The 26,660-nt window shown below is 47.2% G+C and overlaps 1 protein-coding gene across 4 annotated transcripts; it reads left to right on the top strand.

Moving 5' to 3' along the window:
• Nucleotides 1–3,330: 3,330 nt before the first annotated feature.
• On the top strand, nucleotides 3,331–26,660 carry LOC100739101 (cytochrome P450 4F3). 4 transcript variants are annotated; one of them, XM_021083611.2, is made up of 13 exons: nucleotides 3,331–3,401; nucleotides 3,751–3,949; nucleotides 9,262–9,406; nucleotides 11,009–11,062; nucleotides 11,159–11,286; nucleotides 18,235–18,356; nucleotides 19,099–19,369; nucleotides 19,712–19,778; nucleotides 19,989–20,118; nucleotides 25,264–25,397; nucleotides 25,478–25,542; nucleotides 25,663–25,745; nucleotides 25,955–26,660. In XM_021083611.2, exons 2-13 carry the CDS (start codon nucleotides 3,752–3,754, stop codon nucleotides 26,130–26,132), a joined length of 1,575 nt encoding a protein of 524 aa, XP_020939270.1. In that variant the 5' UTR covers nucleotides 3,331–3,401; nucleotide 3,751; the 3' UTR covers nucleotides 26,133–26,660. The 4 variants fall into 4 exon arrangements, with proteins under 4 accessions (XP_020939270.1, XP_084868708.1, XP_084868710.1 ...); XM_085012582.1 differs by having other exon boundaries at nucleotides 3,331–3,443; XM_085012584.1 differs by lacking the exon at nucleotides 9,262–9,406.

Here is a 26,660-nt window from a genome sequence, read left to right as displayed (position 1 = left end):
GAAGGGACTATGCTTTGCACGTTGTCTTTCATGTTTCTTAGAAAATATTCTGGACTCTTTATTATGTTCTGTTGATTTATGTGTCTAGTCTTTGCCAGTATCACACTATTTAAATTCCTGTTGTTTTAGAGTGTGTTTTAAAGGGGGTCTTATCAATCTTTCAACTAAATTTTTTCTTTTCAGAAAGATTTTTTGGCTATTCTAAATTCTTTGCGTATTCATGTAAATTTTATTTTTAGCTTATCTAATTCTCTAAAAAGTCCTCTGGGGATTCTTATTTCTTAAAATTTGTAGGTCAATTAGGGAGACTTAACATCTTAACAGTATTAAGTCTTTCAGGAGTTATCTTTGTATTGCAGTGGAAATGAATCTGACTAATATCTATGATGATGTGGGTTTGATCCCTGATCTTGCTCAGTGGGTCAGGGATCCGTCCTTGTCCTGAGCTGTGGTGGGTCACATACGTGGCTCAGATGCTGTGTTGCTGTGGCTGTGGTATAGGCCGGCAATTGCAGCTACAGCTTGACCCCTAGCCTGGAATCTTCCATATGCCATGGATGTAAGCCTAAAAAGCAAAAAGAAAAAAGAAAAGAAAGAAAGAAAGAAAATGTCTTTCACTCCATGAGCATTGTCTGTCTCTACAGTAATCTGCATCTTCTTGGATTTCTTTAATGAAAGGTGACGCTGCAGACAACAGGCAGGCCTACATACTTGCTTTGGAGGTACCCCAGGCAGATTCTAGGGAGGTATGTTCTTAGGGTAACAAAGTAAGGATTGTGCACCTGTTTTGCATGCAAGCTATGTGCCCCTCATCATGCTAAATCTTTATTTTAATTAATTAATTAATTAACTAATTTTTTGGGCTGTACCCATGGCACATGGAGGTTTCCAGGCTAGGTGTCTAACTGGAGCTACATCTACCAGCCTAACCACAGCCACAGGAGCTCCAGATCCGAGCCATGTCTGCAACCTACACCATAGCTTAGGGATCCGTTGCTGCCACTGAGTGAAGCCAGGGATCGAACCCGAAACCTCATGGATCCTAGTCGGATTTGTTTCCGCTGCCCCACTACAGATCTCCTAAATTTTTATTTCCTTTCAAAATTGTGTTTTGATAATAAAAGTTATAGCATCTCAGTGTGGATGAAATGCATTAGAGATTATAATTCCACTTCCTCCAATTCTACTGTCTTGTGCAGTTTCTTCCGGATTTTTTCCCAATGCATATAAAAACATGTGCACACATTTGTAAGTTTTATTTATCAATGGAACCTTTACTCACATACCATTTTGAAACATGTTCATATCTCTCTCTTGTTTTTTTTTTTTTTTTTTTTCCATGCTTACAGCATGTGGCGGTTTCAGGCCAAGGATGGAACCTTCACCATAGCAGTAACCTGCTGCAGCGGCAATACCAGATCCTTAACCACAAGGCAGCTCCCTCTAACTGTGTCTGATAGGATACTTGCAACTTTCTTTGAGGTCTTATCAGCCCATTTTGCTGATTAAAGACTGAGGTTCAGAGAGGTGACGGCATGTGCCCAAGGCTCACAGTGACCACCACCATGGGTCTGACACAGGCTTTCCTGCTGCCTTTGCCTGGCTCTGGTTGGGGGGGAAGGCACCCAGGAGAAGGAGCAGAGTGGTGAGTGGCTGAACTCTTTCCAACATTGGCTGGTGACCTTCCATAAGCCAGGCTTGGGTGATTTGGCATCTGAGGTGGTCCTTGTTTGCTGAAAAACCATTGGGGATGCTCCTGAACATCCCCAAAGATGAACAGAAAGTCTCCCCCTGAGGCTTCTTGCCCTCAATGCTGGCTCACTTTCTCCTTCTACCACCCGACCCAGGAATCCGGGGAGCTAGGCCCTTCTGATTGCAGGCCCAGATCTTGCCCTTCTGATTAGAGCAGAGACCTGTGGGGGTTTGAGTATTGGTCATGGCTAATGGAAATTCCACATCTGCTTATAGATTCCATATGGGGCCAGAATTTACTGCTCTGGGTGGCCTTCCAAAGGAGAAGTTGCATGATGCTGTTCTGCCATAGTGGGAAGTGCTAGATGCACTTTGGGTAGCACACCTGGAACATAGTAGGTATACTTTATATAGAGCAGCTGCCATATAGTAGGCATGCTTTTTGAGACACCCAGCACACAGCAGGCACTAATTACCCACAGTTCTCTGCACAGAGTAGGTTTTCTTTGTTTGGTGTAATGGCACACAGTAGCATAAGTATTATTGGCAGCCCATTTTGTGCACTCCATCATTTTTGAGTCTCCTGATGGGCCTCATGCTCCTGTGGAATCCTCCTCTGTCCCTGTCTCAGGGTCTCATCCAACATCCCATTTCCCAGATGGGAAGGCTGAGCCCAGAGAGGGTTTGCAGAGCCCATAGCCAGAGCGAGGGCGGGGCCGAACTCCACTCAGGATCTCCCAACTCTGCTTTCTCCTGTGTGGACCTTGTTCTCTCTTGGCCCCTCCTAGCCTTACCCCTCACGCCTCCAGGTGCCCTCTTCTGACTGGGCCCTTGACCTGCTGAATCTGCTGTGGTAATCCCCAGCCAGGCTGGTTTCTCTGATCCTGCTCCCAGCACTCTTATCCCAACCCAAGGTCTGGGTTGCTTGGAGACAGAACTTGAACTCCTGCCAGGCTGTTTCTTGCCTATGGGCTTCCTGATTCTGTGCCAAGGAATAGTGAATGCCCCCGCATGGCCCACGTGTGGAGAGGAGCCCCAGAGGATGTTTTGAGAGGTGGTTGGCACCAGAACATTCTTTTTTTTTTTTTTTTTTTTTCTGCTATTTCTTGGGCCGCTCCCACGGCATATGGAGATTCCCAGGCTAGGGGTTGAATCGGAGCCGCAGCCACCGGCCTACACCAGAGCCAAAGCAACGAGGGATCCGAGCCGCGTCTGCAACCTACACCACAGCTCACGGCAACGCCGGATCATTAACCCACTGAGCAAGGGCAGGGACCGAACCCGCAACCTCATGGTTCCTAGTCGGATTCGTTAACCACTGCGCCGCGACGGGAACTCCAGAACATTCTTAATTATACCTGCTGTACCCTGGCCTTGGAAGGGCAGGGGTGGCTATAAACATAGGGGCCCAGAGTCATCTTTGCCCTCACTCCAAAAAGCTTCTTGCCCCACATGGGAGGTGCTGAATCCTGAGGAGCAAGCATCTGCATCATGTGACTCTAAGCTGTTTCATCTCTGGAGCCAGCTGCTTTGTGTTTCTAAGTCTTGGGCAGAGGGCCAGGTGGGGAGGAGGCAGCCAGGGGAGCAGGGATTGGCTGACCCACTGAAGCCCCACCTCTGCCCTCCTGTTCAGAGTTCGGGATAGGGAGGAAGACTTCCTAGGAAGAGGACAGAAGAAGCTGTGTGGGACTAGTTGCTCCAGACAGAAGGTGCAGAGCTGGCGTTGGTGGGACTGAGGGTTCTGGCCCAGGGTGGGGAGGGGCACTGCCCAAGGCAACCTTCCATTGATTCCGTGCAGATGTGTCTTCATTCTGTCCTCCCTTGCCCTCTCCCTGTCTCTCTCTCTTCCTCTGGATTTTCCTGGGTCTCCACCCCTCTCTGAGTCTCAGTCTTCCCATCTCTGAGCCCTTCCTTCCCCAGCAGTCACCATCCCTCCCCCTCACCCCCCTTGTTCCTCTCCCTGTGTTTGTTTGTCTATTTGTCTCTGCCTCAGAGCTCACCCTCACTGTCCCTTTGCTGAGTCTCAGGAGCTCACTCTCCACACCATCTGCCCTGCAGGATGCTGCAGCTGAGCCTGTCCTGGCTGGGACTGGGGCCTGTGTCAGCCTCCCCGTGGCTGCTCCTGCAGCTGGTCGGTGCTACCTGGCTCCTGTCCCGAATCCTGTCCTGGATCTATGACTTCTATGACAACTGCTGCCGCCTCCGGTGTTTCCCGCAACCCCCAAAACGGAACTGGTTTTGGGGTCACCTGGGCCTGGTGAGTGACGGTGACAAGATGGTCTGAGGGATGATGGTGTGTGGACTTCTTAGGGGTTGGGGATTGGGCTCAGGGAGCTTGGGATCTGGGGTTGGGCTGGGGTTGAGCTGGGGTCTAGGGCAGCAGAGAAGCAAGGGAGAGCATTTTCCTCACTTCCCCACTGGGTCGAACCCTCTCCTCTCTGTCCACTCTATGCCCCAATATTTTCATGGTTCATAGCCTTCCTCACCCAAGGCCAGTTTGGGGTTATGTTCCTGCCCGTCTTCCCTACACTGGTGCACATCTGAGGAGCTCTCAGAATGGGCTGGAGAGAGCTGGGTCCCCTAGTGACAGAATGGGCTGCAGAGAGCTGGGTCCCCTAGTGACCCCATGGTGTCCACTGCTGGTCTTGAGGCCTCCTCAGGGCCACTGTCCAGGGTCTGTCCCTGCCTGGCCCATCTCTGTTGGTTTCAGGTCAGTGTCTGCTCCTCTCTGGGCTTCTGCTTCCCAGAGGAATCAGCTATGACTTCCACCCCTCTTATGCCCCTATGGGGGTACAGCAGGAGCTGAGGAGATGTGTGGTCAGTCTCTCCTCCTCCTCCCCTTCCTCTGGCGTCTGTCTCTTCCAAACTTGTCTTCCACCCTCAGGATATATCGGTGGGCCTCTCTGCTCAACTTGGATAAAAGTGGACCCTTCCCTCTTTCAGAAGGAATCACTCGGACCTAATGGCCAAATTTCCTGGGAGGGTGGGAGGGGGCTCCTGGCCCACCTTCCTAGCCTCATCTCCAGAGCCCCTTCCTTTGTGCTGCATTAGCCTACTTTGGCCCTAATCCCAATAAGGACTTTGTCATCACTAGCAAAGGCACAATGTCCAAAACCATTGATTCCAGATTGCATTCTTTGACCAAAACTTCCCTTTCTTCTAGCTTCTTTTTTTTTCTTCATCTCTCATCCTAGACCTTGCCAGGCTGTCCATTCCCCTGTGCACCCTAGTCCAACAGATTCTTTTCAATCTGATTTCCTTGGGTACATCAAGCTTAGATTCTCATCCTTTGCACATGGGCTGAAGTCTCTTACCACCTGGGCTTTCCCTCATGGCTCTTTGGAAGACTTTGTCCTTGTGTGAGCTCAGTAATGGCTGTGACCTCATGGACTCGAAATCCTGTGGACTCCATCCAGCCCCATCTCATCCACCTGCTCACAGCTCTTTGAGCTTGTGGATCCCCTTGTCCTCCTGGACCTCTTTTCCTCTTGGTTCTAGGCCACCCTCCTTCCTTGGTATCTCCTATACCTCCTCATGGCCCTTCTGTCTCCACTTGGCTCTTCCTTTGCTCCACCCTTCCATGAGTAGAAACACCAGCATCTTTCTTCTTTCTCTCCTAAGACCATTTCCTTACCCCAAGGCTTCAGCTCCTAAGTGGACCATCAGTTCCTTGCATAAGTGAATTCCAAATTCACACCTGACCTGAGCCCGAGGTCATCCTATCCAGCTCCTTCCTCCTCTTCTCATGGGGGCTGGGGAGCTCCTAAACATCTGATTCCTTGGTCAGAATCTGAACTCATGGCTCTGTCCCCAATCCTGCCCCCACCCTTGATCTAGTCCATCTTTCTAGTTGCCCTCAGCCCATATCTTGGGGTTTCTAAGTCTGCCTTTTCCTCTCACCTGTGCATCTGTCCCTAATGTGCTGCCTCCACAATCCCTCCTTAATGTGTCTGCTCTCTGCATCTCTTGTCACCCTTGGCCCCACGCACCATAACCTTTCTCCAGGAAGGCTCTCCCAGCCTACTCACTGGTCTCCCTTTTTTAAAAAAAGAAAATTAAAAGTATAGTTGATTTACAATGTTGTCATTTTTTGCTGTACAGAAAGTGTCCCAGTCGTGCATATAAGTCTATTCTTTTTTTCCTACTATCTTCCATCATGTGGTAACACAAGCGATTGGATATAGTTCCCTGGGCTGTACAGTAGGGGCTCATTGCTTCTCCATTCTACATGTAATAGTTTTTGCCTACTAACCCCCAATTCCCCATCCATCCCACTCCCTCCCCCTTCTCTGGTCTCTTCATTGCCACTGTTTTCCCCTCTCCTCCACTGTCACTTTGGCCCTGGAGAAATTCTTCTGAAATTCAGTTTAGACCATGCAACTTTTCGGATGAATACTGTTCAATGCCTGCTTATCCCTCTGAAAATAAAGGCAAGTGTTTCTTGGCCAGGCCCTGGTGTCCTCCTCAGCCTCATGCATGTCATAGTCACTCTGAGCTTCTTGGTTCCTCAGTGAACCAAGCCCTTCTCACCACAGGGCTTTTGCTTGTGCTGTTCTTTTGCCTGGAGGCTCTTCCCTTCCTGCAGTTACCCAGTGGATTCCTCCTTATTCTCCCATTTAGCTCAAATATAACTAATTTCTAAAAGCCTCCCTAATAACTCCTCCCACCCAGTCCTTGACCTCTTACTTGGCCTGGCTCTTGCTTACACAGTTAATTATCCAATCATTTGCTTTTTACCCAACTCTACTGAGTAGATGGTAGGTCTGGGAGGCACAGATTAGATCTACAGTGGCCCATCCCAGGGGCTGATATACAGTAGGCACTTAATAAATATTTGCTAATGTGATGGAGGAGGCCTGGGTAGCTTGCCATCACCTCCCTTTGTTATCCAAGGCCAAAATCCTGATTGTCCAGCTCCTCTCCTCTCCTCCCCCAGACCAGCTTGTCACAGAACAGGATGTCCCAAGCTCATTGTAAAGGTTTCCCTAGGTTACATGTCTCAGCCAGCCCCTGAGGCAGCAGGAATGTTACAGAGTTACTGCAGTTCTGGCTCCCCATCCAAGGGCTTGGCATTGGAGGCTTGTGTTGACCTCTCTTCTCTCCTTCCGTGTTTCTGCCTGTGTGATCTTGGCTGAGTCCCTCTCCCTGTCTGGACTGATCTCATCAAGTGTCTCAGGGTCATCAGGGAGCAGGGAGTGGGTGACAAAGGCGAATAAGACTTATATTCCCTTGACTGGAGCACCTGGGACTATTTGTCAGGCTTGATTGGGTCCTCATGAGGGTGAGAATGCTTGACCAGGAGGGGACCCATGCTTCTTCCTCTTGTGGGGCATGTGGTTTCAGCTTCCTCATTTGTAAATGGCATGATTTATGGGAGTGTCCATAGGTTCAGGAGAGATAGCTGGCTTGCTGGGAGATACTATGATAAATAGATGGATAGACAGGATGTTTTAGATAGCTAGATAGGTAGATAGCTAGATAGATAGATAGGTAGGTAGACAGATAGATAGACGGATAGATAGATAGACTGTCAGACAGAATGCACTGTGCACAGAGCCTGGGCAGTAGAACAGACTCATAGGTGGGAGAGGCTGCCCTAGTTGATAGGTAGAGTTCACATCTGTCCTGTGGCATCTTCCAGGGCTGGAAGGTCCCAGAACTTTAGACCCTTCACCATCCAAGGACATAGAAGCCATATGGACTGGTCAGAACATGAGAAGATGTGGGACCCAAACCCAGAGACAAGTTCTTGGGTCACTGTACCACCCACAAATCTCCCCCATGAGGACCTCTTCCTGTGGCCACCACTAGGGCTGGGACCACTCCCGGCATGAGAAAAATCTGTCTTCTCCAGCCAAGGTCAGCTTCCCTGTGGGCAGAGTGTGTCTTCTCCCTGTGCCCTGGGATGCACCCTTGGGACCTGGACATGTTCCAAGATGCAGCTGAGATTCCTTCTGTCTGTGCAGATTCTGACACAGCGTCCACTGTAGGGGCTCCTTCTGGGGAGTGATGGCCCTTGCCTTGGCTGCAAGTGCCCCCATGGAGCAGGGCTTGAGGGACTTAACTCCACTGGTGGCCAACTGTCCCCAGAGACAGAGGATCTGGCTGGGCCCCGCCATCTTCCTCATTCTTTCTGCCACTGTGTTATTGCCTGGTCTGTCACTGACACCACAGGTGGGTGCTGTGTCAGCATCTGAGTGCTGCGAGCCCTTCCCTGCCTCACTTCTGCACAGCTCTTGCAGGTCCCAAAGCCCCTCCTGAACTTGGGCTTCCTTTGTCATGTCTTTCTTTCATTTATTTTCCAACCCCCATTCTGGACACTGTTTGAGGATTCTTGGGGAGATAGCCCCAGACTCTGCCCTGGAGGAACCCCTGATCTTGCATGCAGAGGCAGAGACACCCCAATTCTCTGTGGCCAGATTAGGTCTGAGGGAGAGACGGGCTGGCAGAACCCAGAGAGGAAGCAAGGCTTCTGCCATTCAGGCAGGCTGAAAGGCTTCTTGGAGGAAAAGTTGATGCAAGTGGGTCTGGAATAAATTGCAGGCATTTGTTTTTTTGAGCAAAGAAAGGAAAGTGTATTCTGTGGAGAGGACTAGTGCACTCAGAGGCCTGGAGGTGACAGAGTGAGGATTTGGCTTTTGAGCACTTGGGAGTTCCCTGCAGCTACAGTGATAGCAGTGAGGGTTAGAGAAATAGTGGTGAGGAGAGTAGGGGTCACAGGACTTCAAGACAAGGTAGTGGCAGGAGATTGATCCTGAGAGCGAAGGGGAGCTGTGGAAAGGGTGTAGATGAGGAGAATCAGAGTTGTTGAGTTGAAGATGTGTGGAATGACAGAGAAATCGGGGCAGAGAGAGAAATACAGAGAGAGGGACTGAGAGAGGACATGCAGAGAGATATAAATGGAGCAAAAGAAATGTACATACACATATATAAATATTACCTATCTATCCATCCATTTTCCATTCATCCATCGTCTGTCCTCCTCTCAGCTATCTTCGTCTAGCTATCCATCCATATATAATCTATTTATCTAGCCATCATCTATCATCCATCCGTCTATCCATAATATATTTATCTATCCATTATCTATCATAGAATTTGCATCATGCCTCCATCCATCCGTCTTTCTATCCACCCATCATCTAAAATTTTACCTATTCATCCATCCATTTATCTTTCTATCTACCCATAATTATCTATCTATCTATCTATCTATCTATCTATCTATCTATCTATCCATCCATCCATCCATCCATCCATCCATCGATCCAAATATATCTATCCACCCATCCTTCTGTTATCTCTCTTGCTTCCCCGCCCCGTCTCTCTTTCTGTCAAAATTCAGAGATGAAGAGAATAAGGGCACAGAGAGAGTCACTAGGATACATATGAAAAAAGAGAGGCCAGCAGAGAGAAGCTGACTTGTTGAGATAGAGAAAAGTATAGGTTAATAATCCAGGTAGCGGGGGGAAAAAGGGGTGAGTGAGTGTGGTGGCTTGGGAATGGAGTGGGCACTTGCAGTTTCTGAGGCCCTCTGTCAGGCCTGGACCCATCCTCACTCATTCCCAGGCGAAGAACAATGAAGAGGGCATGCGGCTGGTAGAAGATCTCAGCCACTGCTTCCGCGACGTCCATCTCTGGTGGCTAGGGCCCTTGTACCCCGTCCTGCGGCTTGTCCACCCCAACTTTGTTGCTCCCCTGCTCCAGGCCCCAGGTATCTCCTGGTAGCCCTCCCTACCCCAGGCTCCCCCTGCCCCTGCTCCAAGCCCTTCCCACTCCTCCACAGACCAGGTTGAGCAGGGGTATGGGCAGCATCGACAGAGACCTGCTGGTTCCTCTGGGCAGGTCCTTGGCTCTCTCTGGTTGCCAAAAATCTCTTCCAGTTTTGGGTGGTGGTGTAAACTCAACCCTGTTGGTCTAAGAAAGGGGATCTCTTGAGTGAAAAGCTCAGGGAGCATTGCCTTCAGGCATGGCTGGATCTAGGTTTTCAAGCAGTGTCATTGGGAATCTGTCTTCATCTCAAAGCTGTGTGTTCTTCTTCTTCATGCTGGTAAAGATGAATCCCAGAAGGTCAATCCCCGCTGACAAGTGAGCTCACGCCCCACAGACCCAGGAAAAGTTGCAGAATTCCCTTAAAGTGGAGTGGCCTGGGTCACAGGGACCACTTCATCACCTAATAACTGCAGCTGAATTGGTGAGGCTGAGTGTCATATGGTCGGCTCTGGAGCAGGGGATGGGGTGGCACAGCTGCCCTCATAACTACTTGGGTTGACGGTGGAGGAAGTATGGGGTGCTGGTTCCAGGAAAAGGAGATAGACATTGGACTGGCAGATACTGCAGCTATTCATCCACTAGCCACCCTGCTAGGTGGGCATTTCCAGGGTGGGGAAAAAGAGGTTCAGGGAAGCATAGTAACTTCTCAAGGCCACGTAGCATGTGAAGCTTGCCTCCTAGTTCTGTGTATTCTCTGCTGCCTGAGCTGCCTCTGATGGAAGGAACTCTAAGCCAGAAGGTGATGTGGGGGTAGGGAGATGGCCAGGGTACTGTGTGTGTGGGGCAGGGATACCACCCGACCTCAGGTTAGCCCACTGTGTCTGATTGGTCCTGGGGGCCTCTGGAGGCTTAAGGGGACAGGGAGAGCTCTTCATGGTGGATGGAGCTCAGTATCTGAGTGGGACAGCATCTTCTGGTCCCTTTCAGCACAGAGGGTCCCCTTGAGCCTAAGCACCTGATGCTAAGGGTAGGGTGAAGGAGGATACTGAGGAAGTCTAGGTCACGCCCAGACTCTGTCTGTGCCCTTAATGGGACAGTGTTTAAGTCCTATCTGGGGCCTCTCTGTGGGACATGCTAAGATTGTGTCATGTTGCCTCAGGCCCAGGTCAGGGCTATGCCATGTTAGGACATATCATGTATGCTGTTTCATGTTAAGGCATGCTAATATATATTGGGGTGATGTTGGGTGTTCTAGGAGATGTCAGAGAGTGATGGGGCAAATGTGGTGTACTAGGTTCCTGATAGGTTCCTGTGCTTGGGTGTGTAGAACAGATTAGTCCTCCTAAGAACCGCGTCAAGGTGTGCCGAGACCTGTTGTGCCATGTTGGATTGCATCTAAGTATGTAGGAGTGTGTGTGTTGGCTCTGCCTTTGTTCTACTCTGTGCTGCAGCCTGGTCTTGTCCTCTCTTACCTCCCCCCTCCTCCCTGTTTCCCCTGCCCTTGGTCCCATTCCTGCCATGCTGGGATTGGAGGGGGAATGTAGAGCAAAAGTCCCTCCCTTTCTCCTCTCCATGGTCCCTGATGTTCCATCTCTCATGTCAGCCACCATCATACCCAAGGATATGCTTTTCTACAGCTTCCTGAAGCCCTGGCTGGGTGAGTAACGGGGAGTGACGGAGGTTGGGGACAACCTTGGGGGTCTGGGGGAAGGTACTGCCCTTCTTGCTCATTCCCCATGGCTGCCCCTGCTAGGGGTTGGGCTCCTGCTGAGTGCTGGTGAGAAGTGGAGCCACCAGCGCCGCCTGCTGACACCTGCCTTCCACTTTGATATCTTGAAGTCATATGTGAAGATTTTCAACAGGAGTGCAGACATCATGCATGTGAGTTTCTAGAACCCAGGTTCCCAGCTGGAGCCTTGGGAAAGGCGGAGTGGCCTCGGACACAAATAGTCTGGAATCCTGCTCTGCTGAATGGCTTTTTGTGTGTGTGTGTGTGGGGGTGGCATCACTGATTTTCCTCTCGAAGCCTGTTTTCTCATCTTTAAAATCAGGATAATAATCCCTTCTGAAAGAGTGGTCAAGATGATGTAAAGGAATCCTGTTCTTGGCACATAGTGGGTACACAGACCGCTCTAGTTTCTAGTGTACATCATGGAAGCTCTTTAAATTCAGGATATAAATGATGAAGATTTAAATTGAGTCAGGATGGTGGAGAAGGAGCTTCTCCTGTAGGGCAGTGGGATCAGAGGCATCTTTTGAGACACTGATGTGGGTTTGCTCCTTGGACTGGCATAGAGCTTTAGGGATCTAGTTGCCACAGCTGTGGCTTAGGTCATGACTGTGGTCCTGATCTGATCCCTGGCCTGGGAGCTCCATATGCCGCAGGGCATCCAAAAAATACTTGTGGACGACTATACATGGCATTCACCCTCTCCTGTAAACGGATCAAAATACCCCCATCTACATGTAGAACAAGTCACAGAGAACATCTATTGATTGCTGTCAGAAGACCTTAAACCTCCAAAAAGGGCAAGAAACCCTCCCCATACCTGGGTAGAACAGAGGAGAAGAAAAAAAAAAAAAAAGAGAGAAAGAAGCAGGATTGGACCAGCACTACTGAGAGGGAGCTGTGAAAGAGGAAAAACACTTTTTTGAAGCCATGTAACCAATACAGAGATCCGCGAGAACAGAGGGATCTCAAAGTCTCAGGGCAAAGCGCAGGAACTGGACTGAGGAGGGCCAAGCACGATGAGAGCCATACAGACCATTTGTACCAGCACTCCCAGACACCACAGCCTGAGAGGCTGGGCGGGGGCTGGGTGCTGAGACTCAGGGAGTGGACTAGGGTTGGATGCGTGGAGACAGCCTGAGGGGCCAGGGAGCTGTGTGCCACTGGTCGGGGAGTGGATCGCCACAGCCAAGGGAACTCAGGAGATCTGGGCCCACAGGAGATGCAAGGCACCATTGTTGGAGAGGTCAGGGGAGGAGGCAGAGAACACCACAGGAATGTCTTTCCTTGTGGACTCTCAGAGGGCAGGGAACCTCTGGCACAGGCTAAGGTGGTGAGGGCAGGGAACCTCTAGTGCAGGCTACAGGCTATGGGATGCCTCTTCTGTGGGCTATGTGTAGCCGGGCACTGCTTCCTCAGGCTAAGGGCAGCAGGGGGCTAAGCATGACACTGTGTCTCTTGCATGGTCTGCAGGCAGTAGGGGCAAACCACAGCAGTCATCTCAGACACCAGAGGTGGGCGTGGCCCGCTACCACTAGGGGTCTGTGAAGAGGCACCACCTGCTGCCTCAGTCACCTCGGAGGTCGGCACACAGGTGGGCCCTGCAACCAAGCACCACCAGTTGGTGCTCTCATTCCTCTGGGAACACACACACCCTGGTGCTGCCACTGCCAAATGCTCTAGGCATAGCATACCTCTGCCTGAAGGTCACAGTCACTTCCCAGGGCCCTGCAACTAGGAGCAGCTATGCCGTCTGCCCACGGGTCTTTGCCACTGTCAAGGGCCCAGCGATAGGCACTGGCTACTAGCCCTGCCCATTGCCTCCATCTCCCTGGAAGCACGCACAGCACCCTAAAAATACATAGTGAGCCATCACAAAATACCCAGGGATGCTCTCACATATAAATAGCCATCCAAGGCTATAGTAATTGCTTTCCCTAAAGTCACAGAATAAGAAAAAGATAAGTGAAATGAAGAAGCTCAGGAATCATTCACAGTTAAAAGAACAACAGATTTTCCCCGAAGGAGCAAACAGAACTCTGCAGTCTAACAGACACCGACTTCAAAAAGGAGCTAGTGAAATTACTAAAGGGATTAAGAGAAAATATGAAGTAATTTAGAGTAGATATGAACCGTAATGCAGATTCCTTTAGAAAGGAACTAGAAAGTAAAAGGAGGAGCCAAGAAACATTAGAAAATTCACTTGCAGAGGTGCAAGCTGAGTTAGAGGCACTGAAGAGCAGAATGAATAATGCAGAGGAACGAATTAATGACTTGGAAGATAAAATAATGGTAATCACCCAATCAGGACAGCAGACAGAAAACTGAATGAAAAAACATGAAAGCAATATAAGAGATCTATGGGATACTATAAAGTGGGCCAAGCTATGCATACTAGGGATTGAACTCATGGATACTAGTTCACACTGAGCCACAACAGGATCTCCTGCAGTTCCTACTCATTACATACCACATTAAACTCATAGACTTGAGTTTGGGTTTATTATTGTTCCTGCGATGTTGGGTCAGTTTTGTTTTGTTCTTCTCATCTTAGCTGGAATCACTCCTGTGTCTGTGGTCATGTGTGGGTTTGGTAGACAGCTCTGCTGACCCAGGTTCAGCTCTGTCACATGTTTGGGGTTTGGCTAGCTATCAGCTGGTCTAGGATAGCCTTGGTGGGACCGTGGACTCTTGCTTTTGTCCTTCCTCCTCCAGTAGGTTAGCCTGGGCTTGATTGCATGGTGGAGACTGCTCCAAGGGAGCAATCAGAAACATGCAGTATGGCCTGCCAAAACTGAATCAAGCAGAAACAGACCAACTGAACAGACCGATCACTAGAAATGAAATTGAAGAAGTCATAAAATCACTCCCTACAAATAAAAGTCCAGGACCAGATGGCTTCACAGGTGAATTTTATCAAACATATAAAGAGGAATTGGTGCCCCTCCTCCTTAAACTCTTTCAAAAGGTTGAAGAAGACGGAACATGCCCAAAGACAATCTATGAGGCCACCATCACCCTCATTCCAAAACCAGGCAGAGATACCACCAAAAAAGAAAACTATCACCCAATATCATTGATGAATATAGATGCAAAAATTCTCAACAAAATCTTAGCCAACCGAATCCAACAACATATCAAAAACATCATACACCATGACCAGGTTGGTTCATCCCAGGTTCACAAGGATGGTTCAACATACGCAAATCAATCAGCATCATACACCACATTAACAAAAAAAAAGTCAAAAATCATATGATCGTCTCAATAGACGCAGAAAAAGCATTTGACAAAGTTCAACATCCATTCATGATCAAGACCCTCGCCAAAGTGGGTATAGAGGGAACATTCCTGAACATAATCAAAGCCATTTATGAGAAACCCACAGCAAATATAATCCTCAATGGGGAAAAACTGAAAGCCTTCTCACTCAAATCTGGAACAAGACAGGGATGCCCACTCTCACCACTGCTCTTCAACATCGTTTTGGAAGTCCTAGCCACAGCAATTAGACAAAACAAAAGAAATAAAAGGCATCCATATAGGAAGAGAAGAGATCAAACTGTCACTGTATGCAGATGACATGATTCTATACCTAGAAAACCCTAAGGACTCAACCCCAAAACTCCTTGAACTGATTAATAAATTCAGCAAAGGAGCAGGATATGAGATTCACATTCAGAAGTCAGTTGCATTTCTGTATACCAGCAATGAACTATTAGAAAAGGAATACAAAAATACGATACCTTTTAAAATTGTACCACACAAAATCAAATACCTCGGAATACACCTGACCAAGGAGGTAAAGGACCTATATGCCGAGAACTATAAAACCTTAATCAAAGAAATCAAAGAAGATGTAAAGAAATGGAAAGATATTCCATGTTCCTGGATTGGGAAAATCAATATTGTGAAAATGGCCATCCTACCCAAAGCAATCTACAGATTCAATGCAATCCCTATCAAATTACCCATGACATTTTTCACAGAACTAGAACAAACAATCCAAATATTTATATGGAACAACAAAAGACCCAGAATCGCCAAAGCAATCCTGAGAAACAAAAACCAAGCAGGAGGCATAACTCTCCCAGACTTCAAGAAATACTACAAAGCCACAGTCATCAAAACAGTGTGGTACTGGTATCAAAACAGACAGACAGACCAATGGAACAGAATAGAGAACCCGGACATAAACCCTGACACCTAGGGTCAATTAATCTTTGACAAGGGAGGCAAGAACATAAAATGGGAAAAGGAAAGTCTATTCAGCAAGCATGGCTGGGAAACCTGGACAGCTGCATGCAAAGCAATGAAACTAGAACACACCCTCACACCATGCACAAAAATAAACTCCAAATGGCTGAAAGACTTAAATATACGACAGGACACCATCAAACTCCTAGAAGAAAACATAGGCAAAACACTCTCTGACATCAACATCATGAATATTTTCTCAGGGCAGTCTCCCAAAGCAATAGAAACGAGAGCAAAAATAAACCCATGGGACCTCATCAAACTGAAAAGCTTTTGCACAGCAAAGGAAACCCAAAAGAAAACAAAAAGACAACTTACAGAATGGGAGAAAATAGTTTCAAATGATGCAACGGACAAGAGCTTAATCTCTAGAATATATAAGCAACTTATACAACTCAACAGCAAAAAAACCAATCAAGCAATGGAAAAATGGGCAAAAGACCTGAATAGACATTTCTTCAAAGAAGATATACAGATGGCCAGCAAACACATGAAAAAATGCTCAACATCGCTGATTATAAGAGAAATGCAAATCAAAACTACCATGAGATACCACCTCACACCAGTCAGAATGGCCATCATTAATAAATCCACAAATAACAAGTGCTGGAGGGGCCGTGGAGAAAAGGGAACCCTCCTGCACTGCTGGTGGGAATGTAAACTGGTACAGCCACTATGGAGAACAGTTTGGAGATACCTTAGAAATCTATACATAGAACTTCCATATGATCCCGCAATCCCACTCTTGGGCATCTATCTGCACAAAACTCTACTTAAAAGAGACACATGCACCCGCATGTTCATTGCAGCACTATTCACAATAGCCAGGACATGGAAACAACCCAAATGTCCATCGACAGAGGATTGGATTCGGAAGAGGTGGTATATATACACAATGGAATACTCCTCAGCCATAAAAAAAGGATGACATCATGCCATTTGCAGCAACATGGATGGAACTAGAGAATCTCATCCTGAGTGAAATGAGCCAGAAAGACAAAGGCAAATACCATATGATATCACTTATATCTGGAATCTAATATCCAGCACAAATGAACATCTCCTCAGAAGAGAAAATCATGGACTTGGAGAAGAGACTTGTGGTTGCCTGATGGGAGGGGGAGGGAGTGGGAGGGATCGGGAGCTTGGGCTTATCAGACACAACCTAGAATAGATTTACAAGGAGATCCTGCTGAATAGCATTGAGAACTATGTCTAGATACTCATGTTGCAACAGAAGAAATGGTGGGGGAAAAACTGTAATTGTAATGTATACATGTAAAGATAACCTGACCCCCTTGCTGTACAGTGGGAAAATAAAATAAAAAAAAAAAAGAAAAAAAAAGAAATAAAACCAGAAAATAAAAAAAAAAAAAGAAACATGCAGTATGGAGTTCTCTCTGTGGTGCAGTGGGTTTATGATCTGGTTTGTCTCTGTGGAGGTGCGGGTTTGATCCCTGGCCCAGCCTAGTAGATTAAGGGTGCAGCGTTGCTGCAGCTGTGGCTAGAACTTCCATATGCCCTGGGGATGTCTGAAAAAACATGTGGCAGCTTTTGAAGCCTAGTTTCAAAACTAGCACACCATAGTTTTCTGTTCCTGCTGGTTGAAGCATGTCACATACTCAGCTCATATTCAGCATGTGAAGAGAGAGGTTCCACCTCCTAATGGAAGAGCCACAAAGTCTCATTACAAAGAGTGAATGACATTTTTGCAGTTGTCTACCACTATGGTAATGACGAAGATGATGATGGTAGTTAATGGTTATTTAACAGTTATTTTTTAAATGAAGTTAAGTAATTGAGTAACTGGAATAGTACCCTAAAAGGGAAAACATAAAGTGGTAGTTCTAGTTAAAATGAATCCTTGGAAATTAGTCGGGTGTGATCATATAACTTAACCTTGATTTTATGACGATTTTAGCAACTCTAGCACAATTCTAGATGATGCAAAGTCTTCATTTTCTCCAAAAACGTCTAATTACCGTAGTTTGAACATCTTGTTTTCTATACTAGGTTTATTGGTCAGAGAAGCTAACATTACTTTTTATGATGATGATGATAATGATGGCCATGCCCCCAGCATGTAGGAATTCCCCGGGGCCAGGGATTGGACCCGTGCCATAGCTATAACCAGAGAAATAGCAGTGACAACACTAGATCCTTAACCTGATGAGCCACAGGGAACTCCTCATTATTATTAATAAAAATATAAGCCTATGTGTTCAACTAAGGTAAATGATAATAACTAATATTTTCATAAAAGATACATTTTTGTAACTTCAGACACTACTGTAAATAACGGTTATTTCACACTTATTGGAAATCCCAAACAGTGGGGCCATTTGTTGACATGTGTTGCTTAATTTATTTTTACATTCCTACGAAGCAGAGATTATGACAATTGCCACACTATAGAGGATGAAATGGGAGGCCAGTGAAGTTAGGGGCTTGCCAAGGATCACACACTAGGAAGGATGCTATGTGTGGTGGCACACCAACTCTAACTTGGTTTGTCTAATACCAAAGCAGTTCATCTGAAGTGTTACTAAATATTTGATGCTGGAAAAGCCCAGTGGAAAGCAATGAATAGACCAAGGGCACCCAGAACCTAAGAGGCAGAGCTGGACCTTGAACTCAGGTCTCCTGACTCCCAGCTCTGGGGGCTTGATGTCTTGATAGGAACAGCTTCCACTCCCACTCATGCCCTGGGCATCCTTGGGGGTGGGTGCCTAGGGCAGAGACCAAGAGACAGGGTCTGGGGGAGTGCATCTTGGTGTTTGGGGTTGGAGAGGGGCTCAGGGGAGGCAATACCCAGCCCAAGCTCTGCCCTCTTCTCTGTCCAGGCCAAGTGGCAGCGCTTGGCCTCAGAAGGCCACACCCGTCTGGAGATGTTTGAACACATCAGCCTCATGACTCTGGACAGTCTGCAGAAATGTGTCTTCAGTTTTGACAGCAACTGCCAGGAGTGAGTCTTGTCCCAGGGCCTGGAACCATGAGCCATAGACCCAAGGGAGTGGATGGGGTAGGGGGAGGACTGAGCAGGGTGATCAGAAGGGCCCTCCTGGAGGAGGTGGGTGAGGGGTGGACACTGAAGGTCAGGAAGGGGAAAGAGAAGGTGAGATCCTCTTGGTCAGGCAGAACTGCTTGATAGAGGCCAGGAAGCTAGTGTGAGCCAAGTGGGTGTAAGAGTGAGGAGAGACATTGGAAATAAGGTTGGAGGAGTGGGCAGGGGCTATAGCTTAAGGACATTCCAAAGCCAGACAAAGAGGATATGAACTTTTTGCTGAGGTTTCCAGGGAGCCAGGGAAGGTGCTCAAGCAGATGTGGGTTGTGGTCAAAGCGGAGTTTGGACATCTGACTTGGGCAAAGCCTGGCTGTCATGTGGACAGAGGATGGAAGGAGACCCCAGAGAGGAGGAAGCTTGACGTTGGTGGGGAAAATGGGGCAGATTTGGGAGAAGCTGAGGAAGAATGGCAGGGGCAGATATTGTGTAGGAGCGAGGAGAGATGAGCGTGATTCTCAAGCTCCGCCCTGAGATCTAGGACATGAGGCAGTTGACAGAGATGGGAGGCAGCGAGAGAAACCTGATGGGAGGGCACTCTTTTCTGGCTGGGATGTGGTCCTGGGTTCCTGACTGGAAGGGCTCCCAGGGTTTCCTGTGTGTTAAGGAGCTGCTTCTCAAGGCTCTCTCTGGTGTGACTGTGTAGGAAACCCAGTGAATACATTGCTGCAATCTCCGAGCTCAGTGCCCTGGTGACAAAACGGAATGAGCAGATCTTCCTGCACAAGGACTTCCTGTACTACCTCACCCCCGAAGGGAGGCGCTTCCGCAAGGCCTGCCGCCTGGTGCACGACTTCACAGATGCCGTCATCCAGGAGCGGCGTCGCACCCTCATTAGTCAGGGTTCCCAAGACTTCCTTAGGGCCAAGGCTAAGGCCAAGACTTTGGACTTCATTGATGTGCTCCTGCTGGCCAAGGTAGGCTTCTCTGGGATCTAAATTCAAGAGGTAGGTAGACTGGATCTTGGTTTCACATGTCAGAGCAAAGAACATGGACTTGATCGAGAGAGGGCTAGGGAGTCACAGAGGGTGCTTGAGGAAGGGAGGGACAGGTCGGTGAGGAGTTTCAGACGTGGCTGTGTAGAAGGCTGCCTGGAAGGAGTAAACAGGAGGCAGGAGACCAAGGAGGAGGGCTGTGGGGTGGGCTCTGGAGCTGACGAGGGGATGATCCTGTTTGGATGGTGGAGCTTCAGGGACAATTTCAGGTTAGGCTCAGGTGTCCTCTGAGCTGATGTGATTTGGGGGGTGCTTTCTCTCCAGGATGAAGACGGGAAAGGACTGTCAGATGAGGACATCCGAGCCGAGGCTGACACCTTCATGTTTGCGGGTGAGGGTCCCGGTGTGGGACTTCGGAACAGGCAGGGGTCTCTTCATGTGAGGGACTTGGCTGGTGGCCCTGGATCACCCCGTTTGGCCATCTTTCCCATGTTATTTGAGGTGGCGAGGGTGGGGTGGGGGGCGTCTTACCATGAGGGTGCTGTCGACCCTTTGGTGCTGAAGTATCCCAGAGACCCAAGCCTGTTTGGCTGCCCTTCAGGCCATGACACCACCGCCAGTGGCCTCTCCTGGGTCCTGTACAACCTGGCAAAGCATCCGGAGTACCAGGAGCGCTGCCGGCAGGAGGTGCAAGAGCTCCTGAGGGACCGTGAGCCTAAGGAGATTGAATGGTGCGTGCATGTCCACATGGTGTCTTCCTGAACCCTTCTTATTGGCTCTAGTCCCCAGCTGGGAAAGGGGAAACAAATATATATTTATTATTCTGTCATTATTGCTTAGTGGGCATAGGAGCAGAGCCCATAGGCAAAGTGTGGTGCCCAGTCTGAACAGCTGAGGCTTTGGGGATGAGAAGATCTGAGTGTCTTCATTAATGCCCCACTAACTGGCTATGTGACTTAAGAAAATCAGTCCCCTTTTTCTGAATAGTGTTTTCTCCTCTATGAATTGGGGGGTGGGGTGAGGAATCTCCCCTCCACAGGTGCTACTTGGAGAATTGTGACAATGCAGAACAGATGCAGCACAGTACATGTTCAATATATTAACATCCTCTCTCCTCCCTTGCTCTTCTGCTTGAAGTTGCATTGTTTCTCCAAAGACCCCCATTGCCCTGAATTTTTGCTCTTTCCTCTAATTCCCATCTAATATTCTATCCCAGGGGTTCCGAGGAAATCTCTCGGGGGTCCACCTCTTTGCTCAGGAAACATATCTATACTTCCCCTTTTCCAGTTCAGAGTCTAGTCCCATTTGAGTCCTACATGGTCCAGCCTGGGGCAGAGAGGAAAGGAGGTGAGGCTTCATAGTGAAGAAGTGAATATCGATTTGCCACCTGGATGTGGTTATTGGATGGTGCTGCAAGCCATGGGGGTAACTTGTGCAAAGGCCAGGATGGAAGCATGCAAGAGTGAGCCTGGGATGTCTGGGAGGAGATAAAGGTGGTTGGCTCCTTGTGAAATCTACAGTGTGAGGATCAGAGAGGTTCTTGTTAAAGCTGGATCTGGTAATGGAAGCCCTTGTTGGAGTGCTTTGGAAAGGACATTAAGAGTTTTCAAAGGTATCAGTTCAAGTCCTTTGGGACTCCAATATTGGATAAAAAATAAAAATAGGCTGGGTGTTGCCTTTAGTGAAGCGTCACATGGGGCAATAATGATTAGACATTTGTGGCCCACTGTGCTCAGTCATTGGCTGTAGGCTGCCTGGGAAAGTGTGACCTTGCTGTGAACGCTATAGCAGAGCCCAGGGATCCTATAGCTGGAGGCTGTCAGGTAACAGCACTCCTTGAAGTTGTACAGCAAGTTTCTTTTTCTTCCTTCCTTCCTTCCTTTCTTCCTTCCTTTCTTTCTTTCTTTCTTTCTTTCTTTCTTTCTTTCTTTCTTTCTTTCTTTCTTTCTTTCTTTCTTTCTTTCTTTCTTTCTTTCTCTCTCTCTCTCTCTCTCTCTCTCTCTCTCTCTCTCTCTCTCTTTCTTTCTTTCTTTCTTTCTTTCTTCCTTTCTTCCTTTCTTCCTTTCTTTCTTCTTTTTAGTGCTGCACCCATGGCATATGGGAGTTCCCAGTCTAAGGGTTGAATTGAAGCTGTATTTGTTGGCCTGTCTCACAGCCACATGAACTCTGGATCTGAGATGTGTTTGCTGCCTATACCACAGCTCATGGCAATACTGTATTCTTAAACCACTGAGTGAGGCCAGGGAATGAACCTGCATCCTCATGTATACTAGTAGGGTTCATTACTGCTGAGCCACAGCAGGAACTCCAGCTAGTTCTTTCTTGAAAGGAGATCCATGACTAACATAGGAGAGTGATGGGGAGCATTGAAGATCTTTGAGCAAGGGAGGAAAGAGGTCTGATGTATTAGAAATATCTCTTTGCAGCTACAGGGGCAACCTGGAGGGAATGAGATGCAGTCTGGGTGATAAGGGGGAAGATTATGGGCCAAAGGCTAATGGATGGAGAGAAAGTGTTGGTCTGGATAAATATTTTGGAGGTAGTACCCTCAACGTGAAGGTTTGCTCAGCACAGCAGTCCTTGAGGTGGAAAGATGTTTTTGTGCTTCTTTCAACTTCAAAAAAAATTAGGCACTTGGTAAAATCTAAACAGTATGAACATAAGCTTCCCATCAACCACCCCAGGCTTACTGAGATATAATTGTCATATAACATTCTACAAGCTTAAGGTGTACAACATGGTGATTTGATATATGTATATATTGCAGAATAATTACAATAAAGTTGTTTAAGACATCCATCACCTCCCATAAGCCTCTGTCAGACACCAGCATCCCAAACCCATCCCTTCCTTCAATGGTTTCCTGTGTCCTTCCAGACATTGTTCAGTCTGTCCCTACATTAATCTGTTCACAGTCTCTCTTGCCTTATTCATTCTATCTTATGTCTCTACAGCTCAGAGTATATACAGAGCTTCCAGGCATGATCCTTGACAATATAGCTTCAAGATCCTTTCATTTATTAGGTTTCGGGAAACTAATTTTGAATTGCAAAGTCAATAATGAGAGTAGGTGGGTTTTTTTTTTTTTTTGCACCCAATGAAACATCCTGATAAGATTAGGTTATTAGAGTTTAATATAAACAGACACACACATTTGGTCATTTGTTCTTTTCAGTCAATAATGTGTCTTAGAGCTCCTTCTCTCTGAGTGTGTATAGCATTGCTTAGTTTACCCAAGCTGCTTCTGTGGGGGACATTTACATAATATAATATATAATTTGCAGTTATAATAGATATTGCCAAGTTGCTTTTCAGTATCTCTGTCCTGATTTACTCTGCAGATTTACCATGCATGGTGGGACAGAACCAGTTAATCCCTATATCCTTCTTCTTGATGGCTATATAACATTCCATTATATGGATGTATCATAATTTATCTAAACATTCCCCCATCAATTTGTATCTTTTCCAAGCCTGTTACTACAATCAACCTGATGCAGTGTACATCCACTTTGCGTATATGTGTGGATGTCTTTCTCAGACTAATTCCTAGAAGTGGTGTTCTTGGATCAAAGACTGTTAGAGTATTGCATTTTAATAGCTCTTGGCAAATTCATTCCTACAAACAGATTTTAAGAGTGCCCATTTCCTTGTATCCTCATCAACAGTGTGCATTATAAAATTTAAAAATTTGCCCTTCTCTTAGGTGAAATATAGTTTGTTACTTCAGTGAACATCACTTTAAATATTGGTAAAGTTGGGCACTGCTTTCCTATTTTGACCAACCACATATATTTATTTTTCTGTAGAGTGTCAGTTTTCATAATTTGTCCTTTAAATTTTTACTTTTATCCTAGTCATTTTTTCCTTACCGAGTTATAGAAACTATTTAAATGTAAGGAAATTCAATTACTTTTTCTTATGCAAGAATTATTCCCCAGATTGTCTTTTGACTTTATCTTGGTTTGGTTTCATTTATTTGTTGTCAAATATATTAACTTTTTTTTTCCTTCACAGCTCCTTTACTTAAAAAAAATATTGGGAAGTTACCGGTGTGGCTCAGTGGTAACGTGTGCAACTAGTACCATGAGGATGCAGGTTTGATCTCTGGCCTTGCTCAGTGGGTTACAGATCCAGTGTTGCTGTGAGATGTGGTGTAGGTTGCAGATGTTGCTCGGATCCTGCCATTGCTGTGGCTGTGACGAAGGCCAGCAACTGTAGCTCCAATTAGATGCCCAGCCAGGGAACTTCCATATGCTTTGGGTGCAGCCCTACAAAGAAAAAAAATGCTTAGAAAATACTTTCATACTCTAGGACTAAAATGTAAACATCTTGCTTGTATTTCTCTAATGGATTTATTTATTTAAAAAGGTTTTATTTGAGTTCCCATTGTGGCTCATTGAGTCAAGGATTGACTAGTATCCATGAGAATGTGGGTTTGATCCATGGCCTCAGTGGGTTAGGATCCAGTGTTGTCATGAGCTGTGGTATAGGTTGCAGACCAGCATGGATCTGGTATGGCTGTGGCTGTGGCTGTGGTGTAGGCTGGCAGCTGCAGCTCCATTTCAACCCCTAGCCAGGGAACTTCCATATGCTGTAGGTGTGGCCCCAAAAAGACAAAAAAAGGAAACAATTCTGTGTATAAGTTAATTTTATTTAATATTGTTATTATTATTATTTCTTAATCCTTATTGCATATGAAATCTGTATTGGTATAAGTACTGAGGTAGGGGTCTACAGTTTTTTCTAAATGGCTAACTAGTTGTCCCAACAGAATTTAGTGTTTATTTTCTATTTGTCTTAGGATTTTATTGTGTGTGTGTGGGTGTTTGCTTTTTTTTTTTAGGGCCACACCTGTGGCATACTGCAGTTCTCAGGCTAGGGATCAAACTGGAGCTGCAGCTGCTGGCCTACGCCACAGTCACAGAAATGCCAGATACATGTCGTGTCTGCAACCTACACCATAGCTTGTGGTAGTATGGAATCCTTAACCCACAAATGAGACCAGGGATGGAACCTGCATTCTCATGGATACAAGTCAGCTTCTTAACCTGCTGAGTCACAACAGGAATTACAAATTGACCTAGCTTTTGGTGAACTTTAATTCTTTCAAACTGAATACAATTACCACCTTCCTTTTCCTCTTCCTCCAAAACTAGATTTTTATTAGATTGCATTGATTATGTTGACTGATTTAGAAAGAACTGACACCTTAATAATATTAGGTCATTTCACCCCAGAGAGTGGAGTAGGTCTTACTCATTCATGTAAACCCATAAATTCATTATAGAGAATTGTTTTTGCTTTTTAAGCTGATTATATAATTCAAAAAACTTTTAAATGCAAATATATTAATACTTTTAAGGATACCAGTAACTGTTGTGTTTTTGCTCAGAAATGCTTCTAAAATACCAGTTTGTTTTCTTCTAGTGACTTTTGTGATTTTGATATTGTAATGCTTAAATCTTTGCTTCATCTTGAATTTACTTTATTGTTCGTTTGTTTGGGAATGCACATGCAGCATATGGAATTTTCCAGGCTGGGGTCCGAATTTGAGCTGCAGCTACAGGCCTTCTCCACAGCCACAACAATGCAGAATCCGAGCCTCATCTGCAATCTCTACCACAGCTCTCATTAATGCTGTATTCTTCACCCATTGAGCAAGGACAGGGATCAAACCTGCGCCCTTATGGATACTAGTCAGGTTCATTATTGCTTAGCCACACTGGGAACTCCCTTGAATTTATTTTATTATAGGAGTGAGGGTCAGTGGGAGGTGGAGAGAGTGTCTCACAGGACAGCATCAGGGCCCAGGGGTGTCTCTGTTTTTGCTCCTTGGATAATTGATTTTTTTTTGTGCGTGTGGGGATCCATAGGGATGATCTGGCTCAGTTGCCCTTCCTGACCATGTGCATCAAGGAGAGTCTGCGGCTGCATCCCCCAGTCACTATCATCTCTCGCTGCTGTACCCAGGATGTTGTGCTCCCAGATGGCCGGGTCATCCCCAAAGGTGCCCAAAATTTCAGAGGGAGGAGGGAGGTGGTCCTGTCAGCTGAGCCCTCATCCTGACTGCCTCCTCCTTCCCCACAGGGAACATCTGTGTCATCAGTATCTTTGGGATTCATCACAACCCATCCATCTGGCCAGACCCCGAGGTGCTGCCCCCACTTGGGGAATCAGACACTTCCCCTCTACTCTATCTACATCTGTCTTTTCTGGGGGTGTCCGGGTGTCCTGAGAAACCCCACCCAGCAGGCCTATCCTCTCTGCCCCAGGTATACAATCCCTTCCGCTTTGATCCAGAAAGTCCCCAGAAGAGGTCACCTCTGGCTTTTATTCCCTTTTCGGCAGGGCCGAGGTAAGGCTGGTGGGTGTGTGAAGCGGGGATGGTGTGAAGACAGGGGTGGGGTACAGGGGACATGCAAGCCCAGGTTGGGGTGGTCTCAGGCATGGTTAGCCTCCTTCTCTATCCCTGCAGGAGGGGATAGGTGTCCCAGGTAGTTTCTGGGCCTGATGGGGCCTGATGGGGACCTGGGTGCAGTCAGAGCCCCTACTCTCACCCCGCAGGAACTGCATTGGGCAGACGTTTGCCATGACAGAGATGAAGGTGGTCCTGGCACTCACACTGCTGCGCTTCCGCGTCCTGCCAGATGAGGAGGAGCCGCGCAGGAAGCCAGAGATAGTCCTGCGGGCAGAGGGCGGCCTTTGGCTGCGGGTGGAGCCACTGCGTGGAGGCCAGCAGTGACCCACCACCTCCTGGCCTGGGGTCTACCCTAACCCTAGACACTTCACTTTGTGGAGTCCCAGGAATAAAACTGTGCTGAACCTCAAGAGAGCCAGCAGGGGGCTCTTGGGTCTCATGAGGATCCAGGGGGGCGGGTGTAGCTGAGAAGGTGGAGGACTGGGATGGAGGGCAATACTGACATGGGAGTGGGGTCAGGAGGACAGAACTACTCTTTAGGGAAGGTGGAGCAGAGAGCTAGATACAGAGGACCTGGATCCACCGCTCCTTGCCATTAGACTACCAAAGTTACCATCCCTGTCTGCCATTTACTAGCTGTTTTGCTTGGGGAAATTGTTTATCTTTCTAAGGCTTAGTTCCTTTATTACAGAGTGGTAGCCACCTTCTTGCACTGTTGTTGGGATTGAATAAGCAAGCCTGTCTCAAACGACTGAGTCAATATCTGGTAAATGTCAGTACTCAATAGGGGTGAATTTCCTCCCATCTTTTTTCCCTCACTTTGTCAAATTAAAATGTTTTAAAACCCTCAAA

This window comes from Sus scrofa, chromosome 2, assembly GCF_054392235.1.
Source record: "Sus scrofa isolate SSC_HxYL_T2T_F1_AM1 chromosome 2, Sscrofa_HxYL_maternal_Yorkshire_Landrace_v2.0, whole genome shotgun sequence".
NCBI classification, from domain to species: Eukaryota; Metazoa; Chordata; class Mammalia; order Artiodactyla; family Suidae; genus Sus; species Sus scrofa.
Note: the sequence above shows the minus strand (reverse complement) of the source record. Positions and strands in the feature narration are given on the sequence as shown.